Source organism: Artemia franciscana, chromosome 7 (genome assembly GCF_032884065.1).
Source record: "Artemia franciscana chromosome 7, ASM3288406v1, whole genome shotgun sequence".
NCBI classification, from domain to species: Eukaryota; Metazoa; Arthropoda; class Branchiopoda; order Anostraca; family Artemiidae; genus Artemia; species Artemia franciscana.
Genome location: NC_088869.1, coordinates 51,376,664 through 51,395,531, shown reverse-complemented (window position 1 = coordinate 51,395,531; position 18,868 = coordinate 51,376,664). Strand labels below are relative to the sequence as shown.

At 34.1% G+C, this 18,868-nt stretch overlaps 1 protein-coding gene across 1 annotated transcript; it reads left to right on the top strand.

Annotated features, from left to right (window-relative positions):
- The first annotated feature begins 15,967 nt into the window (after positions 1-15,967).
- Positions 15,968-18,639, top strand: LOC136029434 (uncharacterized). Its single transcript, XM_065707821.1, has 2 exons — positions 15,968-16,121; positions 18,226-18,639. Exons 1-2 carry the CDS (start codon positions 16,113-16,115, stop codon positions 18,568-18,570), a joined length of 354 nt encoding a protein of 117 aa, XP_065563893.1. The 5' UTR covers positions 15,968-16,112; the 3' UTR covers positions 18,571-18,639.
- Positions 18,640-18,868: the final 229 nt, after the last annotated feature.

Sequence of the window (18,868 nt, the reverse complement as noted above, 5' to 3'; positions counted from 1 at the left end):
TGCAACTAATATATTTTTGAAATTTTAAACTTCAGACTTCTGAGTGCATTATATTTATTACATTATTTATTATATTATTTGCATTGTATTACATAAAGCTCGTTCACCAAACTAATGTTCTTCTACTAGCTATATTGCTAACATGAACATGATTGAATTTGAAATATTCTCTGCCTTTACCTAATACTAAGCTGATACCATCACTTAACATTCAACATGTGGGATATGATAGTGAATTCTAAACATTAAACCCTGTTTACGTAGACAACAACATAAGAGCGAATGAATATACTTGATAATAAGCTTTAACATAATCACTACTAAATAGCGCTTAGAAATGTCCCTTTGTTTTAATCACAACATTGGTTCACGATATTCATTAGTTTCTTCAAAGGATTCATATGATTTCAAAACTATTCCACAATTCTACGTGTGTATATAGTACTCAAATATTTGGTCATTCACTGGGGTAATTGTTCTTCCATGTAAATGATAATTGTTTGTAAACTGAGTGAAGCATTGTTCCAGTTCATGCAAAAATCTTGAAGGTAATCTGTTGTAGTTCATACTGTATATATGGGATCAATTTCACGTTAATTATTCATTGTATCACACTTATCAATGAGAATAAATTACATAGGGGTAAGATATTTCCCTTAAAGTTTGTATTAATCCCTTTATTCTATTTTTCTCTACGATGCGTTGACATTCACTGGGTATGCGCTTGGACCGGTTAATTGTTCATAGTTTCGACATCTTCTTGGGTGTATTCTTGGGCACATTGTTTCTCGGAATTTCTATGTAATCTAACAGTTCATATTTCCCATCCATATAAAATTGTCTGAATGTGCAGTTTTCCTATTGACAAGTGATTAGTTTAATTTCCATTCACAGGGTCACAGAATTGATTGTTCGGGTTGGATTGAGACTTGATTCAAAAGTATTTTTCGACATATTACCTCTGATTTAAGACTAGGGTAATCATAGTAGTCAAGGCGTTATTCGCTGAAATTACTTTGGTGATAGTTGGGATTTTCAAAATAGTCATTTTGACAATGGTTACGCAGTTTTACGGCCTGCCGGTCGTTGGGGCTCATTTGTGGGGTTATCAGTTTACTGATTATGGTAGCTGTGGTTTTCTTTTTGGCACCGTTCATCTAGGGCTTTACTTGTGTGGTGAGTACTCTTTGTTAGTTGAAGAATCGTGATAAAAGATGCTACTTAGCTGTATCTGGACTGAACTGTTTGCAGAATCACGTGTGCTTTGTAATGAATAGGTTATAATACATAACATAAATTGGCTCACTTAATGGCAATTACTATCAGGTAAATCAGTAAAGGGCAAGTAAAATTATAATATCAAACTGGTTAATACAATATTACATATAAGAGAAAATTAATATGTACTTTAGCGTAGCATTAGACTACTTAGTTAAGTATGAGGTAGACTACTTGGTTAAGTATGAGATCTAAATTTACTTTTGGATTTCATTCCTTTTATTGCCGATGTACAGCTGTGCTGTTTAAGAAACACGTTTTGTAGTGTCATTGCCACGCAGCTGTACATAAACAATATTTAGTGAGAATTTGGACTGGGTATGGCATGTGCGAGTGAGGACCTCTATACTCACTCGTGTCATAATGTCCTCCCCTTTACTTTGGCTCAAATATTTTCTGAAGGTTTAGTATTTAAATGCTATGCGGTTTGAAGACGTGAGGATCCAACCGAAATATAGCATCTTAATCATCTTTTGGGTTTTGACGATCTTGAAATTTCCTTGGTTTATGTCTATCTTGGGGCGAGTTCTCTTGCTTAAACGTGATTACATGCTCTTCGATATCTTCGGCCAGAACAGAAAAGTTCTGGCCAATACTCATCAGTATTGCTAGATGCATCCTCTTGGTCTCTAGCATTAACTTTTACATTAATGGATAATATTATGTGACAAAATTTGCGGTTTATCGAGAAATGTTCAGTTGCAAATCTTTTTAAGAAACGCGTTTTGTAGTGCCATAGCCGCTTGGTTATACATATACAATATTTAGAGATTAATGGGACTGAACATGGGACTGAACATGGCATCAATGGGACTGAACATGGCATAGAGGTCCTCGAGTGAGGACCTCTATACTCACTCATTTCGTAATGTCCTCCCCTTTTCTTCGGCTTAAATATGTTCTGAAGGTTGGGTATTCAAATGCTGTACGGTTTGAAGACGTGGGGATCCAACCAAAATGTAGCTCCATGATCATCTTTTGGCTTTTGCCCAGCGTGAAATTTCCTTGGTTCATCTGTATCTTTCATGCTTTATGGCTAGCTTGGGGCGAGTTTTCTTGCTTAAGCATGATTCCATGCTCTATGATATCTTGGGCCAGAACAGAAAACTTATTTACGATATCTTGGGCTGTTGTGTAAACAACGAAAATTACCATCAGTATTGCTAGATGCATCCTTTTGTTCTCTAAAATTAACTTGTACATTAGCGGATTATATTATATAACAAAATTTGCTGTTTATCGAGAATTGTTGAGTTGCAAACCTGAATAAGTTCTCGATAAAGCTAATTTTAGCTTTTCAAATGCCTGCGACAAGAAAAAATCTCTTTTCAAAAACCAGGTAGCTTTGTCTACGGGAAGGGGCTATGGTGGGTATGGGGGCGGATATGGTGATAGACGCGTACGCAGGAGCTGGTTATGACTACTTTGGTAGTGGGTACGGAGGTGGATATGGGATGGCTATGAAAGATATGGCTACAATGATGGATAAGGTTGGCTACAGCGGTTCAACCTAAGGCGGAAAAGCAAGGGGTACATGGGGAGGCCAAAGGTATGTACAATATTAGTGTTTTCTACTTGTATGATTCAAATTAAACTAAATTATGATATTGACAAATATTAGGCAACTGTCTTTTTTTCGCATCAGAAGTCATTGAAAAGACCATTTTCTAAAAAATTGTAATTAACAGATTGGCAGGATGTTTTCTTTAAAATAAAATCTTTCAATAACTAATTTTCTTTACATTAGTAGCATATGATTATAAATACAATTCGAATAACAGATAGAATAAGGCCAAACTTAAACAATTAAGATAAACGGTGAGCAGTTTTCCATGATATATCTTAAAGAAGAGTTTTTCAATGTGCTTGATTTTTTTTCAAATGACATGAAACTCAACTTGCTCATACATTTTGCTATTCCGCGAGTTTAGTCATTAGTTCGTTTTTACGCATCATTTCTGCTTTACAACGTAGTTACACGAGCAATGGCATATTACTTTTTGTTGGTTTTGTGTGTTAAATACTTAGCAATTATTTGACTGTAACTTACAACGGAGGATTCTTAAGTGTCAAAATTGGTCCCTCTGTTAGCAAAATGGTTGGAATTTAATCCTAAAATTTATTTGGGAGATCAATCTGCTGGTTTGACCGACCAATTTGTTGTTTTGACATTGGTCATGGCCAAGATACAACACGTTGATTAGTAATTTTAAGGGGAAGACAATGGTTTAATGAGGTCTTATCATTTAATAAGGGGAAGGCAAGATTTGATAAAAAAAATTTGTCTTTAGGATATTATCCCGCACTGCCTTGCGGAACCATTCTTGTAATGAACTATCCTTATTAACTGATGTTTTGGCGTCGTCAATATTTAATTGCACGTTGTCACAGAGACGTTTTCCACAAAGTCTTTGCTCATATACAATATCTGACCCTGGATATGTTTTTCTTCCGAAGTGCTTGTCACCCTTGAACAGGTTTAGCATGATATTTCTCAGGTCATCATATGTATTCGCATCCATATTATAAATTACTTACTTTATTCCCCCGCGCGCTTGAAAATCGGCTTGAAAAATGGGGTTTGGGCAATTATGAAGTAAAATATTGAATAGGTTCTCCTGTTCCAGCAAGTTATGACCTTGATCAACCAAGATCGATAGGAATTTTAATGGCCAAAATGTCGTGATCATGTTTTTATCTACGGAGCGTTCTAATGCTTTTATTATTTCTGTCGTTATCACTGGGTTTTTAGTTTTTGTGGTGTTTTGTATCAGAACTCTGAATATTAAGATTGCTCGTTTTCTTCCTTTTCTATCGATACCTCTCACTGTTATTGTCGAGATAATACCTGATATTAATCCATCTTCTATGGAGTTGTAGTGGGTTGCATAAGAATTTCATTTTTTTTTGTAATTTAATTGTCCTACTGCTTCTACTGTGTCGTCTTAAAAAAAAATTAACTCATGACTTATCTCTGTCAGATTTGGTAAACTACATGATTTCATCATAAGGTGTCCTTTGATATATAAGGCTCTGCCTTTTATACCCCCATATATACCACAATGCTTTCAGAATTTCTCTTTACTTCATCGCCAGGTTTGGTTAGATTAGGTAAACTCGACTGTCCAAAGACATAACCGTGAATGTGGCTTTTTGAAATTTTTAAAAACGGTTTTGAAGTTTCAAAAACTAAGAATCGCTCCATCTTTTCTTCTGAGCTGATTTGTAGGAAAAAAATTATACTATGAGGTTGATAATACTAAGCCTGATTTTTCTATTTTATTCTCACTTTGAAAACTTACTCATACACTGAGTTATTGAGGAAAAAACGGAATCACATTCACGGTTGTGTCCAGAAATTTCTGAGAAAGACGGGGCAAAACCTTGAATGTAGCGGAGGAAATGTAACATTCCCGGTTTTGCCTTGGAAAGCCATGACAAAACCGTGAATGTTTTAATGTTTTAGCGTGGAAGTTAAGAACTAGTTTATTTGAAAAGTGAAGATTATAATGTAAAATGTGACTTCGAGTAAAATGGTTGAAAGATTAAAAAAATTAACTGAAACGCCAAACTTTCACCGTTGAGTCCAATTCATCGTCATAACTTTCTTCGTCTGCCAAATCCCAGACGCCAACACTAACCGGTATGGAATCCCAAAAATGTCTCTTTTCAAGTGGAGCGTTTCTTCATCTCTGTAATGGCTCTGTTCGTGCCTCTACATTCAGGTAAAGGCCATTTTCTCTTCGCGCTTTTCTTTAAGAAATCACACTTGGCTTAAAACATTCGCCGAAATTTAGTTTGTAAAAAAGCGATAAATGCCCTCTGACAAATTTAACTTCCGCTGCATCCGTTATTTTGAGCGTGAGCTTGCCCGACTTTTTTTTCGCTTATTCACATTCGGAAATCTTCAATTTGCATTGACAATACTTCTACCGGCTTGCTTCGTGACTCCCTGAAAACCGTACAAAGGTTTTCAAAATCATACATCTGCCTAACCGCAGAGATTTCATCTTCAATATTGCCGTGAATACCACCGGCAGCTATGTGAGCATGGCCTTTGGATAAGAAACTAGAGACGAATTTCCCTCTGATCCAGGGGATTATGATCATTCACAAGTAAATTAAGAGCTCTGAAAATAGCCCTATTCTTATTCTGAGCTGTGTAGTTGTCAGCCCCGAACTCAAACAATTCAACAGTGACAGGTTTATATTCGTATACATGGAAATAATGTTAAAACTACTAACTATTGTGTTTTCTCAAATACTTGTGGTACTAAGTTTTGTAGCTAAATCTGCCAAATTACTAATATAGGAATTCTGGGAATAAAGTAAAGGTTTGAAAACTGTACAAAGCCATTTTCTAATATTGGAAGCAGGTAGTACATGCTACGATAGGTCTTAAGGGAATACCTTGTTTATGTATTTTTGGTAAACCGTAGAATTTTGGACAGAAACTACCAAGAGGAAAAATTTTATTGTATAATTGTGGTGTGATTTCACCGTTCTGTTTTAGCTGCTTTAATTCATTTATAAAATTACTAGCAAACTGATCAGTAGGATTATGAGTTGTCGTTTTATATGTGTCATTTAAATGTGAAAAGATATATATATATATATATATATATATATATATATATATATATATATATATATATATATATATATATATATATATATATATATGCTAGAATTTTTTGTTAAAACTGTCAAAACAACCCTAGCATCTTTACTTCAACGAATTTCAAACAGGATTGATAAATAAAATGATGTGAGATGATAAATTCATTCAAACGAAATAAAATAAAATACTGAAGTACAAGTTTTCAAAGATAATCTTGCTTTTTAGGCAGCAATCCTTAAAGGCTATTTCTAGAACGTTTTAATACCAGGAAATCAAAACAATGAAAAAAGGTCCAGAATTTTCTTTTCTACCGAAACATGTTCTTGTGGCCGACGTAGTTTCCTCTCTGGAGTCCGCTTTACATAAACACTATCCATCTGTTTCCAACCTTATTATAACCCTTTATAACAGCCAAAACAAGGTTAAGTCTCATACCACTTTCACACCAAAAAATTTGCACGACATAAAAATGTTATCTAATCTCCGCAAAGACCCATCTATCAAAATAACCAAAGCAGATAAAAGAAATTCACTTGTCATAGATTCGACAGACTATGACAACAAAATTTTTTCACACTTAAAAGACACAACTACATCTAAAACGACAACTCATGATCCAACTGATCAGTTTGCTAATAATATTGTAAATGAATAAAAGCAGTTAAAACAGAATGGTAAATTAACGCCACAATTACTTAAAAATATTTTCCCCCATGGTAGTTTCTGCCAAAATTTCTTCGGTTTACCAAAAACACATAAACAAGGTATTTCCTTAAGACCCATCGTAGAATACACTAAAGCCCCTTCTTCCAATATTGGAAAATAGATTTGCACAGCTTTCAAACCTTTACTGTATTCTCAAAAGTCCTATATTAGTAATTCCGCATAATTAGTTAAAAAACTTAATAACATAGGTATTTCAGAAAATACAATAAGTTTTAAATGTATTTCCAATTTCCTGATTCCTTTTATCAGCAGATAAATGCGATACCAATGGGATCATCCGGGCTACTGGCAAATATTTATGTTGAGAACCTTGAAAATTGGGCAATAGATTCTTATTTTTTAAAACAAGTCTATGGGGGTCGCTACATGAATGACGTAATTTCACTTTGGAATTATGAGGATACTAGCTGTTGGGGTGGCGCTTGGCGCCACCCCAACACCTAGTTGGTGGGGAGCTTCGCGCCCCCCAAGCCCCCCCCGCGCGCGTAAGTCGTTACGCGCCATATTAGTTACGCGCCATTGTAGTTGTGTGCCTGTGCCCCACCTGTGAATAGATATATATATATATATATATATATATATATATATATATATATATATATATATATATATATATATGTGTGTGTGTTTTTAACTACGTAAAACATGCGAATATACAACATTCTTCGCTGTCCCATTGTCTGTGCATATAAATAGATTGTCTGGTTTACTGACTCTTGAACATGCAACATATAATTGTCCATGGGAAGAACAATCCGTATTCAGATCTATACCTCATTATTCTAATGATGTGTCCCTGTGTCCTGGTCGTCATTTATATTCCCTGTGTCCCGGTCTTCATTTGTGTCCCGGTGTCCCAGTTTGTAATTTCTCTTTGAGTGTCCCGGTCGTCATTTATATTCCCTGTGTCCCGGTGTCCCGGTCGTCATTTGTGTCCCGGTATCCCGGTCTGTAATTTCTATTTGAACAATCCATGTGTCCTGGTCGTCATTTATATATCCCACCTGTGCCCCCGGCGTCCCCGTTGTAGTTGTGTCCCTGTGTCCCAGTCGGTATTTGTGTCCTGGTGTCCCAGTCTGTAATTTCTCTTTGAGGTTCCCGGACGTCATTTATATTCCCTGTGTCCCGGTCGTCATTTGTGTCCCGGTGTCCCGGTATGTAATTTCATCAGTTGACAAACATGACGTCAGTCGACAAACAACTTCATGACGCATACAGTTCAATCCTTATAATGACGTCAGTCGACAAACATGACGTCAGTCGACACACAAACATGACGTCACTCGACACACACACAGATACAACTTATTTATATATATATATAGATTGAACTTCGGGGTTTCTTAGATCATCTTAAAACTTATGATAGAAATTTGCAGTTTACTCTAGAAATTGAAAATAAACCACTGTTTTTAACTGTGATAAATCTTTGTAATACTGATAAAGTGGATTTTAATATATATATAAAACCGACGCAATTCAATAGATATCTTCATTTTAATTCAAATCATCCCCCCCCCAACAAGTTAAAAGAGTAGTTGTAACTCCTCTTATTTATCGTGACCTGAACATTTGCTCCAATTCGTACATAAATTTAGACAAAAAGTTAATCAGAATTATTCTTTTCGGTAGCGGATACCGCATTCCTTTTGTCAGTATTACTATTAACCGTAGACTAAAAAGACATTCCCATACAATCAAAGATATTTCACAATGCGAGGCTCCTGATAAGCCCTCAAATATAATCTATCATCCGTACATCCCCAGAAACACACCAAATAAAAAAAGTTTGCAAAAAATAATCTCTGTTGTTTTCACTAATAATTTTAAAATCACAAGTTTCTCAAAGTTCGGTAAAGATAAAGCCCAGTTGCTCGCCAAATAGGAGCTTATCAAATACCATGTGACTGTGGCAATTACTATGTTGGCAGAGCTCATCAGAATCTGGAAAAACGCCTACAGGAGCATAAAGCTTGTATTAATTTTTTTTTAATGAACTTATCATCCGGTTTCATTTCAGTCCCGGTTGAACTTCGTTGAAGTAGGGATGCTAGAGATGTTTTAAAAAGGTTTTTAAAAACACTTTTAGTTTTATAGCCCCTCGCTACTATAAAAAATATTTGATCAGTTAAGAAATTCGGGTTTTAGTTTTACAAATAGGAACACACACGTTTATGATACACATGATTTATAAAAAAAATATTTGAGCATTTAAGAAACTTTGATTTTAGATTTGACAAAGAAGAACACATGCAAGTTTAAGATACATCTGGCTTATTAAAAATTTTGATCCTTCAAGAAACTTGGCTTTTAGTTTTGACAAATATGAATACACATGTTTAAGCTACATTTGACTTATAAAAAAAATTTGATCATTTAAGAAACTGGGGTTTTAATTTTGACAAGTAAGAACAAACGCACGGTTAAGATAGGTCTGACGTGTATAAAATATTTGAGTATTTAAGAAACTTGGGTTTTAGTTTTGACAAATAAGAATGCACATGGTTAAGATACATCTGATTTATTAAAAATATTTGATCATTGAAAAAACTTGGGTTTTAATTTCGACAAATAAGATCACACACGGTTATGATACATCTAATTTATCAAAAATATTTGATCGTTTAAGAAACTAGGGTTTTATTTTTAACAAATAAGAACACACAGGGTTAAGATACATCTGATCGACTAAATATTTTCGTTCATTTAAGAAATTTGGGTTTTTTGTTTTGAAAAATAAGAAAACACACTGTTAAGACACATCCCATTTATTGTATATATTTGACCATTAAAGAAACTCGAGTTTTATTTTTGACAAATAAGATCACACACGGTTAAGATACATCCAATTTATTAAAAATATTTGGTCATTTAAAAAACTTTGGTCTTAGTTTTGACAAATACGAACACACACGGTTAAGATAATCTGATCTATTAAATATATTTGATCATTTAAGAAGCTTGAAGTTTGGAGAAATTTGGAAACACACTGGTAAGCTAAATCTAATATAATCAAAAAACTTGAGCATTAACGAAACTTAAGAGCACACTGTTAAGATACCTCTGATTTATTAAATATATTTGATTATTTAAGAAACTCGGGTTTTACTTTTCATCAAAAGGAATGCACACGGTTAAAATACGTCTGATTTATTAAAAATATTCGATCATTTAAGAAACTTGGATTATAGTTTTGACAAGTAATTGGGTTGATTTTGACATCTGATTTATTTAAAACATTTGATCATTTAAGGAACATTGGTTTTAGTTTTGACAAATAAGGCCACACATGGTTACATCCGATACATCCGATTTATTAAAAATATCATTTAAAAAAGTTGGGTTTTGGTTTTTACAAATAAGAACACACACGGTTAAAAAACATCTGATCTATTAAAAATAATTGATCAATTAGGAAACTTGAATTTTAGTTCTAAAAGATAAGAACAAACGCAGTTAGCATGCATTTGATTTTATTGATAATATTTCAACATTTAAGAAACTTGGACTTTAGTTTCTATAAGAGGAACAAAAACATATCATCGCTTAAAATGTATACGACTTTATTAATTTCGACTTTATGCATATCCCAATACTAATCAATGCTTTTCAATAGGCTGTACTCTATCATTTACCTCGTAGGGCTGTCGTATTATGGCTTAAAATATATACGAATTTATTAATTTCAACTTTATAGATACCCCAACCAGTGAAAGTCCAAAAGAAAATTCCAAGTCCAAAAAATCCTGAATCCAAAAAAATTCGAAGTAAAAAAAAGAAAAAATGTCACTACAAATATAATTTTTCTAATAGAAAAATCTCGACTAAAATATCTATAACATCTTCATTTTGTATTTGGAAAATATCACAAGTGAAGCTTTTGTTTTATGTATTTTTTATGTCATTTTAAGACATGAAAAAGAGTTGAAAAAATATTTTGAGTAAAAAAAGTTAAAAAGATTTTAAGTTAAAAAAATAATTTCAAAAAGTACAAAAAGAAGGGGGGTGTAAAAAGTTGGTGGAGGGGTATTGGTGCCGTTGGAGGTAGGAACATGGACGACCATAAGCTTCCTCTAAAAGAAGTGTTGATATAATCACTGATTCCCATGAATATGATCATACAGGTGGTTACATTATGCCTATGTTATAGATGCTGGTAAGTAAAATTCAATATTATATCATAAATTCTATTAGTCCAATTTGAAATCAAATAGAATGGTTTAATTAAGTGGTCATCGCCTTTCTGTACTTAAATCAATTGATTTTTGAATGTTCAGTGTATGTTAAGCATGTCCTAACAGGAATATGTAGGTTATTCACCGGATCTAGTTTCGCGGAAAACCAGATATGCTATATGCTAGAGAGGTTTCTCCCTTTTATTGTGGTTATGTAAGTAGGTCAATGTTCTAGTTTAGTATAGGCAATACTTAGTGTGCCCGAGTAAAGGTGTTCGCCCTGGACCCATCTTTAGCATACTACTTAGTTGGTTTTTTTTCACGGGACTGTTTGAATTGAACCGTTGGTCCTAGAAATACCAGGAGAAAACTCACTAGAAAGAAAATAGAAAGTACTACTGAGCTTTTTAAGCAGCAAGAAAGATTGTGTCCATTCAAAGTGGTATTTTCTCCCACTTTGTGACGACAAACGAAACTTTTGGCCCAGAATCAACCATGAGCCCGTTGACTGATAATTTTGAGATAGTTAATCAGTTTCACATCACTAGAAAACAATATACTGGATGTTTCAATTTCGGATTCAGCATTGTTGCATGGTTGCTTATTTGCTCCTGAATATGCACGTAGTCGATGTAAAATGACCAGTTAGGACATAAATATATTTTAAAACTTCATTTAGCTAAGGTTCTACATTCGAGGTTTGACAAGACTACGTTTAGTGGTGCATAATTGCACATCAGCTACAATGCCCAAATTTCCTAGCTCTACTCGGTTCTTCGGAATATGTTTGGACTACGCCCATAATATTGGCGCTTGGGGTGAAAGCTCCCCTCTTATTGCAGATAGTCTTTTTCTGTCTAATATAAAAAATCAAAATTCATATGCCTACCGACACAAAGGTGGATAGATCGGGGGATAGGATCATGAGTGGTACTAGGAAGCATCTCAGAAGGGGGGGGGGCAAGTGCAACCAGTAGATTTGTATAACTTGCATTTAAATGATTTTTTTTTCATTTCCCTATGTATACACATTGTTTTATGGTTATCCAATTTTGGGGGGGGGAGGCAGTGTCCCCCTACTGGCGTTTGTGAGAAACATGTCCAGAAGAATTAGCATTAAAAACCGTGGAAATATTGATCCTGTAATTAAGTTTTGATATCTCAGATTTAATCAAACAGTTCGTGGTAACGAACTGTAGTAAGGAGCGACCCGGCTCAATAGTAAGCAAAACTCTAAAAAACGGAATTTTTTACCGATAGTTACGTCGAAAGAATCGCATTTTAATGTTGATTTTAAATATATGAGTTTCATCAAGTTTAGTCTTATCCATCAAAAGTTTGACAAGACAAGACAAAGTTTGACATTGACAAGCTTGAGAAAATTTGCCCTATTTTAGAAAATAGAAGAAAACGCCTCCTAAAAATCATAGGATCTTAACGAAAATTACACCATCAGATTCAGCGTATCAGAGAACTCTACTGTACAAGTTTCAAACTCCTATCTACAAAAAATGTGGAATTTTGTATTTTTTGCCAGAAGACAAATTACGGATGCGTGTTTATTTGTTTGTTTGTTTGTTTTTTTTTTTTTTTTTTTCTTTTTCCCAGGGGTAATCGTATCGACCCAGTGGTCCTAGAATTCTGCGAGAGGGCTCAATCGAACGAAAATGAAAAGTTCTAGTGCCCTTTTTGAGTAACCCAAAAAATTGGAGGGCACCTAGGCCCCCTCCCACGCTCATTTTTTGCTCAAAGTTGTCGGATCAAAATTCTGAGATAGCCATTTTATTCAGCATAGTCTAAAAATCGTATAACTATGTCTTTGGGGACGATTTACACCCCCACAGTCCCCGTGGGAGGGGCTGCAAGTTACAAACTTTGACCAGTGTTTGCATATAGTAATAGTTATTGGGAAGTGTACAGACGTTTTCAGGGGGAGTTTTTGGTTGGGAGGAGGGGTTGAGAAGAGGGGTTATGTGGGGGAAACTTTCCATGGGGGAAGAAGATTTCCAATAAGGGGGCGCAGTATTTTCTAATATTATTTAAAATAACAACGAAAAAATAAATATGAAAAAGTTTTTTCAACTGAAAGTAAGGAGTAGCATTAAAACTTAAAACGAACAGAAAATATTGCGCATATAAGGGTTTCACCTCCTCCTAATACGTCACTTTTTACACTAAAGTATTTTTAATAATTCCAACTATTTATTCTATGGCCTTTGTGATTCAGGGGTCAAAATTGAAGCTTTAATGTGAAGAGCGAGGTATTGACAAGTGGGCGAACCCTTTCATATACGTAATAAAAATATACGAATATAGAAGTTTGTTACGCAAGCTAATTCGTAAGTTACGTATATCTTTTACTAATGAAAACGTTCGTAAAATACTAAAAGTTCTAGTAGCCTTTTTAAGTACCCAAAAAATTGAAGGGGAACTGGGCTTCCTCCCCCCTCCTTTTTCTCAGAATTATTCGATCAAAACTATGGGAAAGCCATTTAGCCAAATAAATAAATATGCAAATTTCGCTTTAATTATTTATCTGCGGAGAGCCGAAATCAAAACATGGATTAACTAAAAAAAATGTCCAGAAATTAAATAAAAAAAATTAAACGGAAAGTAAGAAGCGACATTAAAACTTAAAACGAACAGAAATTACCCCATATGAAAGGGGCTGTTCCCTCTTCAACGCCCTGCTCTTTACGCTAAAGTTTTTACTGTTTTAAAAAGTAGAATTGAGAGAAAGAGTCAAACTTTAGCGCAAAGAGTGAGGCGTTGAAGAGAGAACAGCCCCTTTCATATACGGGGTAATTTCACACCACCAAATTCAGTGTATTAGAGAATCCTACTGTCGAGGTTTTAAGCTCCTATCTGCAAAAATTTGGAATTTTATATTTTTTTTTTGTCTTGCCACAAGAAAGATCACGGATGGGTGTTTATTATTTTTTTTTTCCAGGGGTGACCATATCGATCCAGGGCTAGGATATCAAGAGCGGGATCTTTCGAACAGAAATCAAAAGTTCTAGTGTCCTATTTAAGCGACTAAAAATTGGAGGGCAACTAGGCCCCCTCCCACGCTCATTTCCCCCCAAAATCACCCGATCAAAATTTTGAAATAGTCGTTTTGTTTAGCATAGTGGAATTGTCTAAAAATTATGTCTTTTGAGGATGACTTAATCCCCCACAGTCCCCGGGGGACAGGGCTGCAAGTTAAGAGCTTTGCCCATTGTTTACATATAGTATTGGTTATTGGCAAGCATAGAGACGTTTTCAGGAGGATTTTTTCAATGGGTTGTCGGGGGAGGGGTTAAGTGGGAGGATTTTTTCCATGGAGGAAGGGAATGTCGATATTCCAGCATTATTTAAAAAACGACCAAAAATTAAATTAAAAAAAAAAACATTTTTTTCAACTGAAAGTAAGGAGCAACATTAAAACTTAAAAAAAGAAATTATTACGTAAATTAGGGGATTTGCCCCCTCGTAAATACGTCGCTATTTACTCTAAAGTTTTTTAGTATTTTAAAAAGAGCTATTTATTCTAATTAAACGGTCTTTGTGATTCGGGGGTCATTCATAAATAATAAGAACAAAATTCGAACTTTAGCGTAAAGAGCGAAGGATTGACGAGGTAACGAACGCCCTCATATACGTAATCATTTCTGTTCGTTTTATTTTTCAATAGTGTTCCTTGGTTGCAGTTGAAAAAACTTGTTTTTTTTATTTAATTTACATATAAGAGAGCATTGAATCAAACAGCTGGTAATAACGAACTGTACGTGAAGAGCGACCCTTGCCAATAGAAACCGAAACTCTAAAAAAATGAAGTTTTGAGTACAATATAGGTACCAACAATATCTATTATTCGTCCTAGTTTTAAATACTTAAAACGTTTGAGTTCTAAGTTTGCTTATTTAAAGCTACTAGTATATGAAAATTTTTATTATTTATGAAATAGGAGTTAAGTTTCCCTGAAAAGGGTTGTGAACTTGATGGAAAATATGCAATAAAATTCAACTTCTATGAGAGCCCTATAGGTTACGAATATTACACACACACACACATAAATATATATATATATATATATATATATATATATATATATATATATATATATATATATATATATATATATATATATATATATATATATATATGTATATATATACAAATATATATATACATATATATGTATATGTATACATATATATGTATATACATATAAGTAGTGGAAGTAGTGTGAAGCGTGAGATTGGAGTCTGAAAGAGAGAGTGTTCCACTCATTTACGGATATAATAGTTTATTTCAATATAATCGTATTTTATTTTGAAAAGCAAGTGCACTAAATGAGCTCTTTATTGATGCATTACTTTGCAGAAGCTATATTTTGAATTAAACAGTCGAGTTAGAGGGAGTGGTAGAGGTCCCTGAATCTAGGATAAACCGGGATATGCTATTTAAAGCGAAGTAGAGTTAAAAAAAATGTTAAAAAAAGGTTAAAAGACCTTTTTCAAATGAAAGCAAAGAGCAGCATTGAAATTCGTATTACCAAAAAAAAGGTATTCGTTAATAATACGGAAAACAACCAAGAAGTGCAGTGAGGTTAATCCTTATGAAATAAAATCTACATATAACTTTTAGTTTATATAATAATATAATTTGGGCTATATATTGCAAATTCGGGGGGATGGGATGGGAGTAACCTACTCTAACCCAACTAATGTGCAAACATATAGCCCAAATTATACTAATCCAATGCATTCTGTGCAAGTCGAATGCACTGTATCATTCGTCACTTGTTTTTGTAGCTATGAAACCGGTTTTCTGATATATAACCTAAGTTCTTGAATGTATTCCGTATTATTAACAAGTACCCATAAAAATTAATTTGTTCATGGGGAGGCTACCCGCTCCTCAACCCTTCACTGTTTTCAACAAAGTTAGATTGCTGTTTAAATTTTTTAATAGGGAAAAGATTCTTGAAATGTCTGTTGCACATAATGTCAGTTAAAAATACGAGTTTTTCAAGACATGGATTGCCTATATACCGTTCATTGCCACAAAAGCTTTAACCCAAACGCACTTTTGTCAGATATTAAAATTGTATAGGCTATGTGTTGTATTTCTAGATTTTTCTGTCTGGTTATAATACCGTCAGGAAAGTTACATCACAGAGTAAAAAAATAAAAGTCATTGATCTTATTACGCAAACTTCCGACTTACTTAACAAAGTTGACTTATGAAGTGACTTCATACTTTTCTGGTTTTCTACTATCATTCAGTTGAGTTTTGCTCTCCGAAATATCAACAAAAGTATCAGAATGAAATTTGTAAGTGATTACAATAGTCCTTCTTATTGCCTATTTTAGATTGAGACACAGATATGTATAACATTACTAGCCCCTTAATTTTTCCTCGCCATCTTGAAATAATTTGCTACTTAGATTTATGACTTCGTAGCGTTTTTTTCATTTTTTTCGAGTCTATCGTCAAATTTGATTCTCCAGCGAATTTTACTGGGAGACATGCGGCAATCAATTGTATTTACTTTTTCAAATTGAGATACAAATTTATGCAGTAGTGCTAGTCAGCTAGTTTTTTTTTAAATAGTGTTTTTTTAAATAGTGTTTTTAAGCATAGATGTTGCTTAAAAATCAGTTTAGACAGATTTTGAATATTTCTAGAATCTTTTAGTTAGTTTAATTCTCTTAAATGCATAAATACGAAAGTCCAAATGTATTATAAATTGAAATGCATTATAAAACTCAACCGAACTTTATATGCTTACAACATCTATTTTCATATTGCCCTATAATTATTTGAAAATTTCTAATGTTGTCACATAGTCCCCTAGTCTATTTCATTTTTGACAATTTTTCCTAAAATTTCGCTCATCCTTGCATGAAACATATCTACGTTCCGACTAAAATCATTGTAACATTAGCAATTCCGTATGGAAAATTTTATATAGGCAGCTTCATTCTATAAATTAGCAATTCTAATTTTTCCGTAGCTGTATTTACATGTCTTTAGCAACGCACAGCGAGTCCGATTACAAGCTTAACCTTCTTAAAAAGTATTCCAACTAAGTTATAACGGCGATCGGTAAGATTTGCCACGAGAAGCGAATCGGACCTCCTGCCTCGAGGACTTACGCAAATCCAATTGTTTGAGCATGTCCAAAACAAAGTAACCAGAACTCAAAAACAGGGAGTTTTTATAACAATATATGCAAACAGTTTAGAGAATATTGATGTTTAGGTAATTATCGGACTCCATAAAAATCTAAACTAACACCTTTCTTTTGTATGTGTGTTATATTAAAAATATTTGTTAAAGGTTTTGATAACTTATCAGGAAATGCTTTTACTCAATCAATTGGAATATCAAGGGGACATGTTGAATTTCTTTTTAGCTTATGTATTTTCGCCTCAACATCAACAGGCTGTAATACACGGATATCTTGTTCTGGTGCTGAGGGAAGGGGGACAGGAAATATTACATTAGAGAGCAGGGAGGATTTGTACAATAGAGGCAAGGGGTTAATTTCAGTACATTAGCTGTAGTTTCAGGTGGAACATGACATTCAACAATTTTGACTATTTTACCACTGATTTTCTTGACTGTATTATACCACTGTTTCGGTCGCACGTTAAAGAGATCACTTACTTCATTACGGTAATACTGGACTGAAGCTTTTCAAAGCTGCTTTCTTATATATTTCCTTAGTAGGTTAGCTTCTTCAGTTTTTCCTTGGCGAAACAGTCTTTAATTTTTTTCGGATTAAACTTTTTATTAGATCATTTACATACGGTTTATCACTAGAACATCTTTTCATAGGAAAATCGGGTAAATAATTATTAATAAGTTTTTCTTGGAAAAGTTCGGCTTTCTTATTCAATTTGTCTTTACTTTTACTTGAAAAGAACAAACAAGAAACTTGTTTTTTATTTGATTTCTGCACATTTAACACCCGATTCTTTAAATCCAAAATTAACTTTTTAACATCTATGCTTTGACAAAAAGAGCTGGTTTATCATATGTGCTTCTGGAAATTAAGTATGACCGTAGGCAGCCCAGTAGCGCTGCCTAATTAAAGAGCGAAGTGGCTTCGATGCATTACTTATTTTATTTTCTCCAGACCACTTCATACGGAAGCAGTTGTCTGAGAAACTTCGTAAGGGGCTCGTTCGGCTGCAAATTGAAAGTCTGTGTTATTTTGAAGAGACAAAAGGGGCTGGAGGTAACCAAACCCCTACTGTGCTCTTTTTAGTTGTCCTCCTATCGTCAACTCCTATCAAAACTTTGAGACAGATATTTTGTTCTAATCAGTCCAAAGCTCCAATAATTATACCTCTAGGGATGACATGGTCCCCCTAAAGCCCGCGGAACAAGGGCTTATAAGCCACGAAATTTAAGTTAATATTTTTTTAGGTTCTTTTTATTTCACTTGGCATCACAACAGTAGTGGGACAAGAAATAGCTCTCGGGAAATCAGCTTCTGCAGTTCAAAACATTGACTCAGAGATATTTCCTCTTCAACGATTGAATGGTTATGAAGTAGATAACAGTTATCCATTGTATGCTCGTGGTTACAGGATAAGAAGAGAAGCCTTTGAAGCTGTTGATGAAAATGATCACATCGATGAAGATCTGAAAGGTGCAGAAACTGGTGCTAACCCCTATCCATACTTAGCGTACAGGAGTAACTTAGATTACCAACGATACGGATATCCTAACTATAGATATCAACCTAATCGGCACAGATACTGGGGGTAAATCTGAATTGTCGCTTAAAAAATTGATGCTTAATACTAATTTATATCTAATTAAATTTTTTATGAATAATCCATTTTTGTTTTTATATGTTCGCTTAGGTTTTCTTTTTTTGTTTGCATTTTGTCAGTTAACAGTAGCTTTTATTCGTCCTTCTGTCACAAGCAGGAGATTTTCTCGGACGACTGCCATAAAAAAGGAACTAAAAATGTTGCATATACCCTTTTCTGACAATTTTTTCTGTACCATTGCGTACATAAACTTACGTACACCCCTATAACACCAAACTATCCTCAAGGCT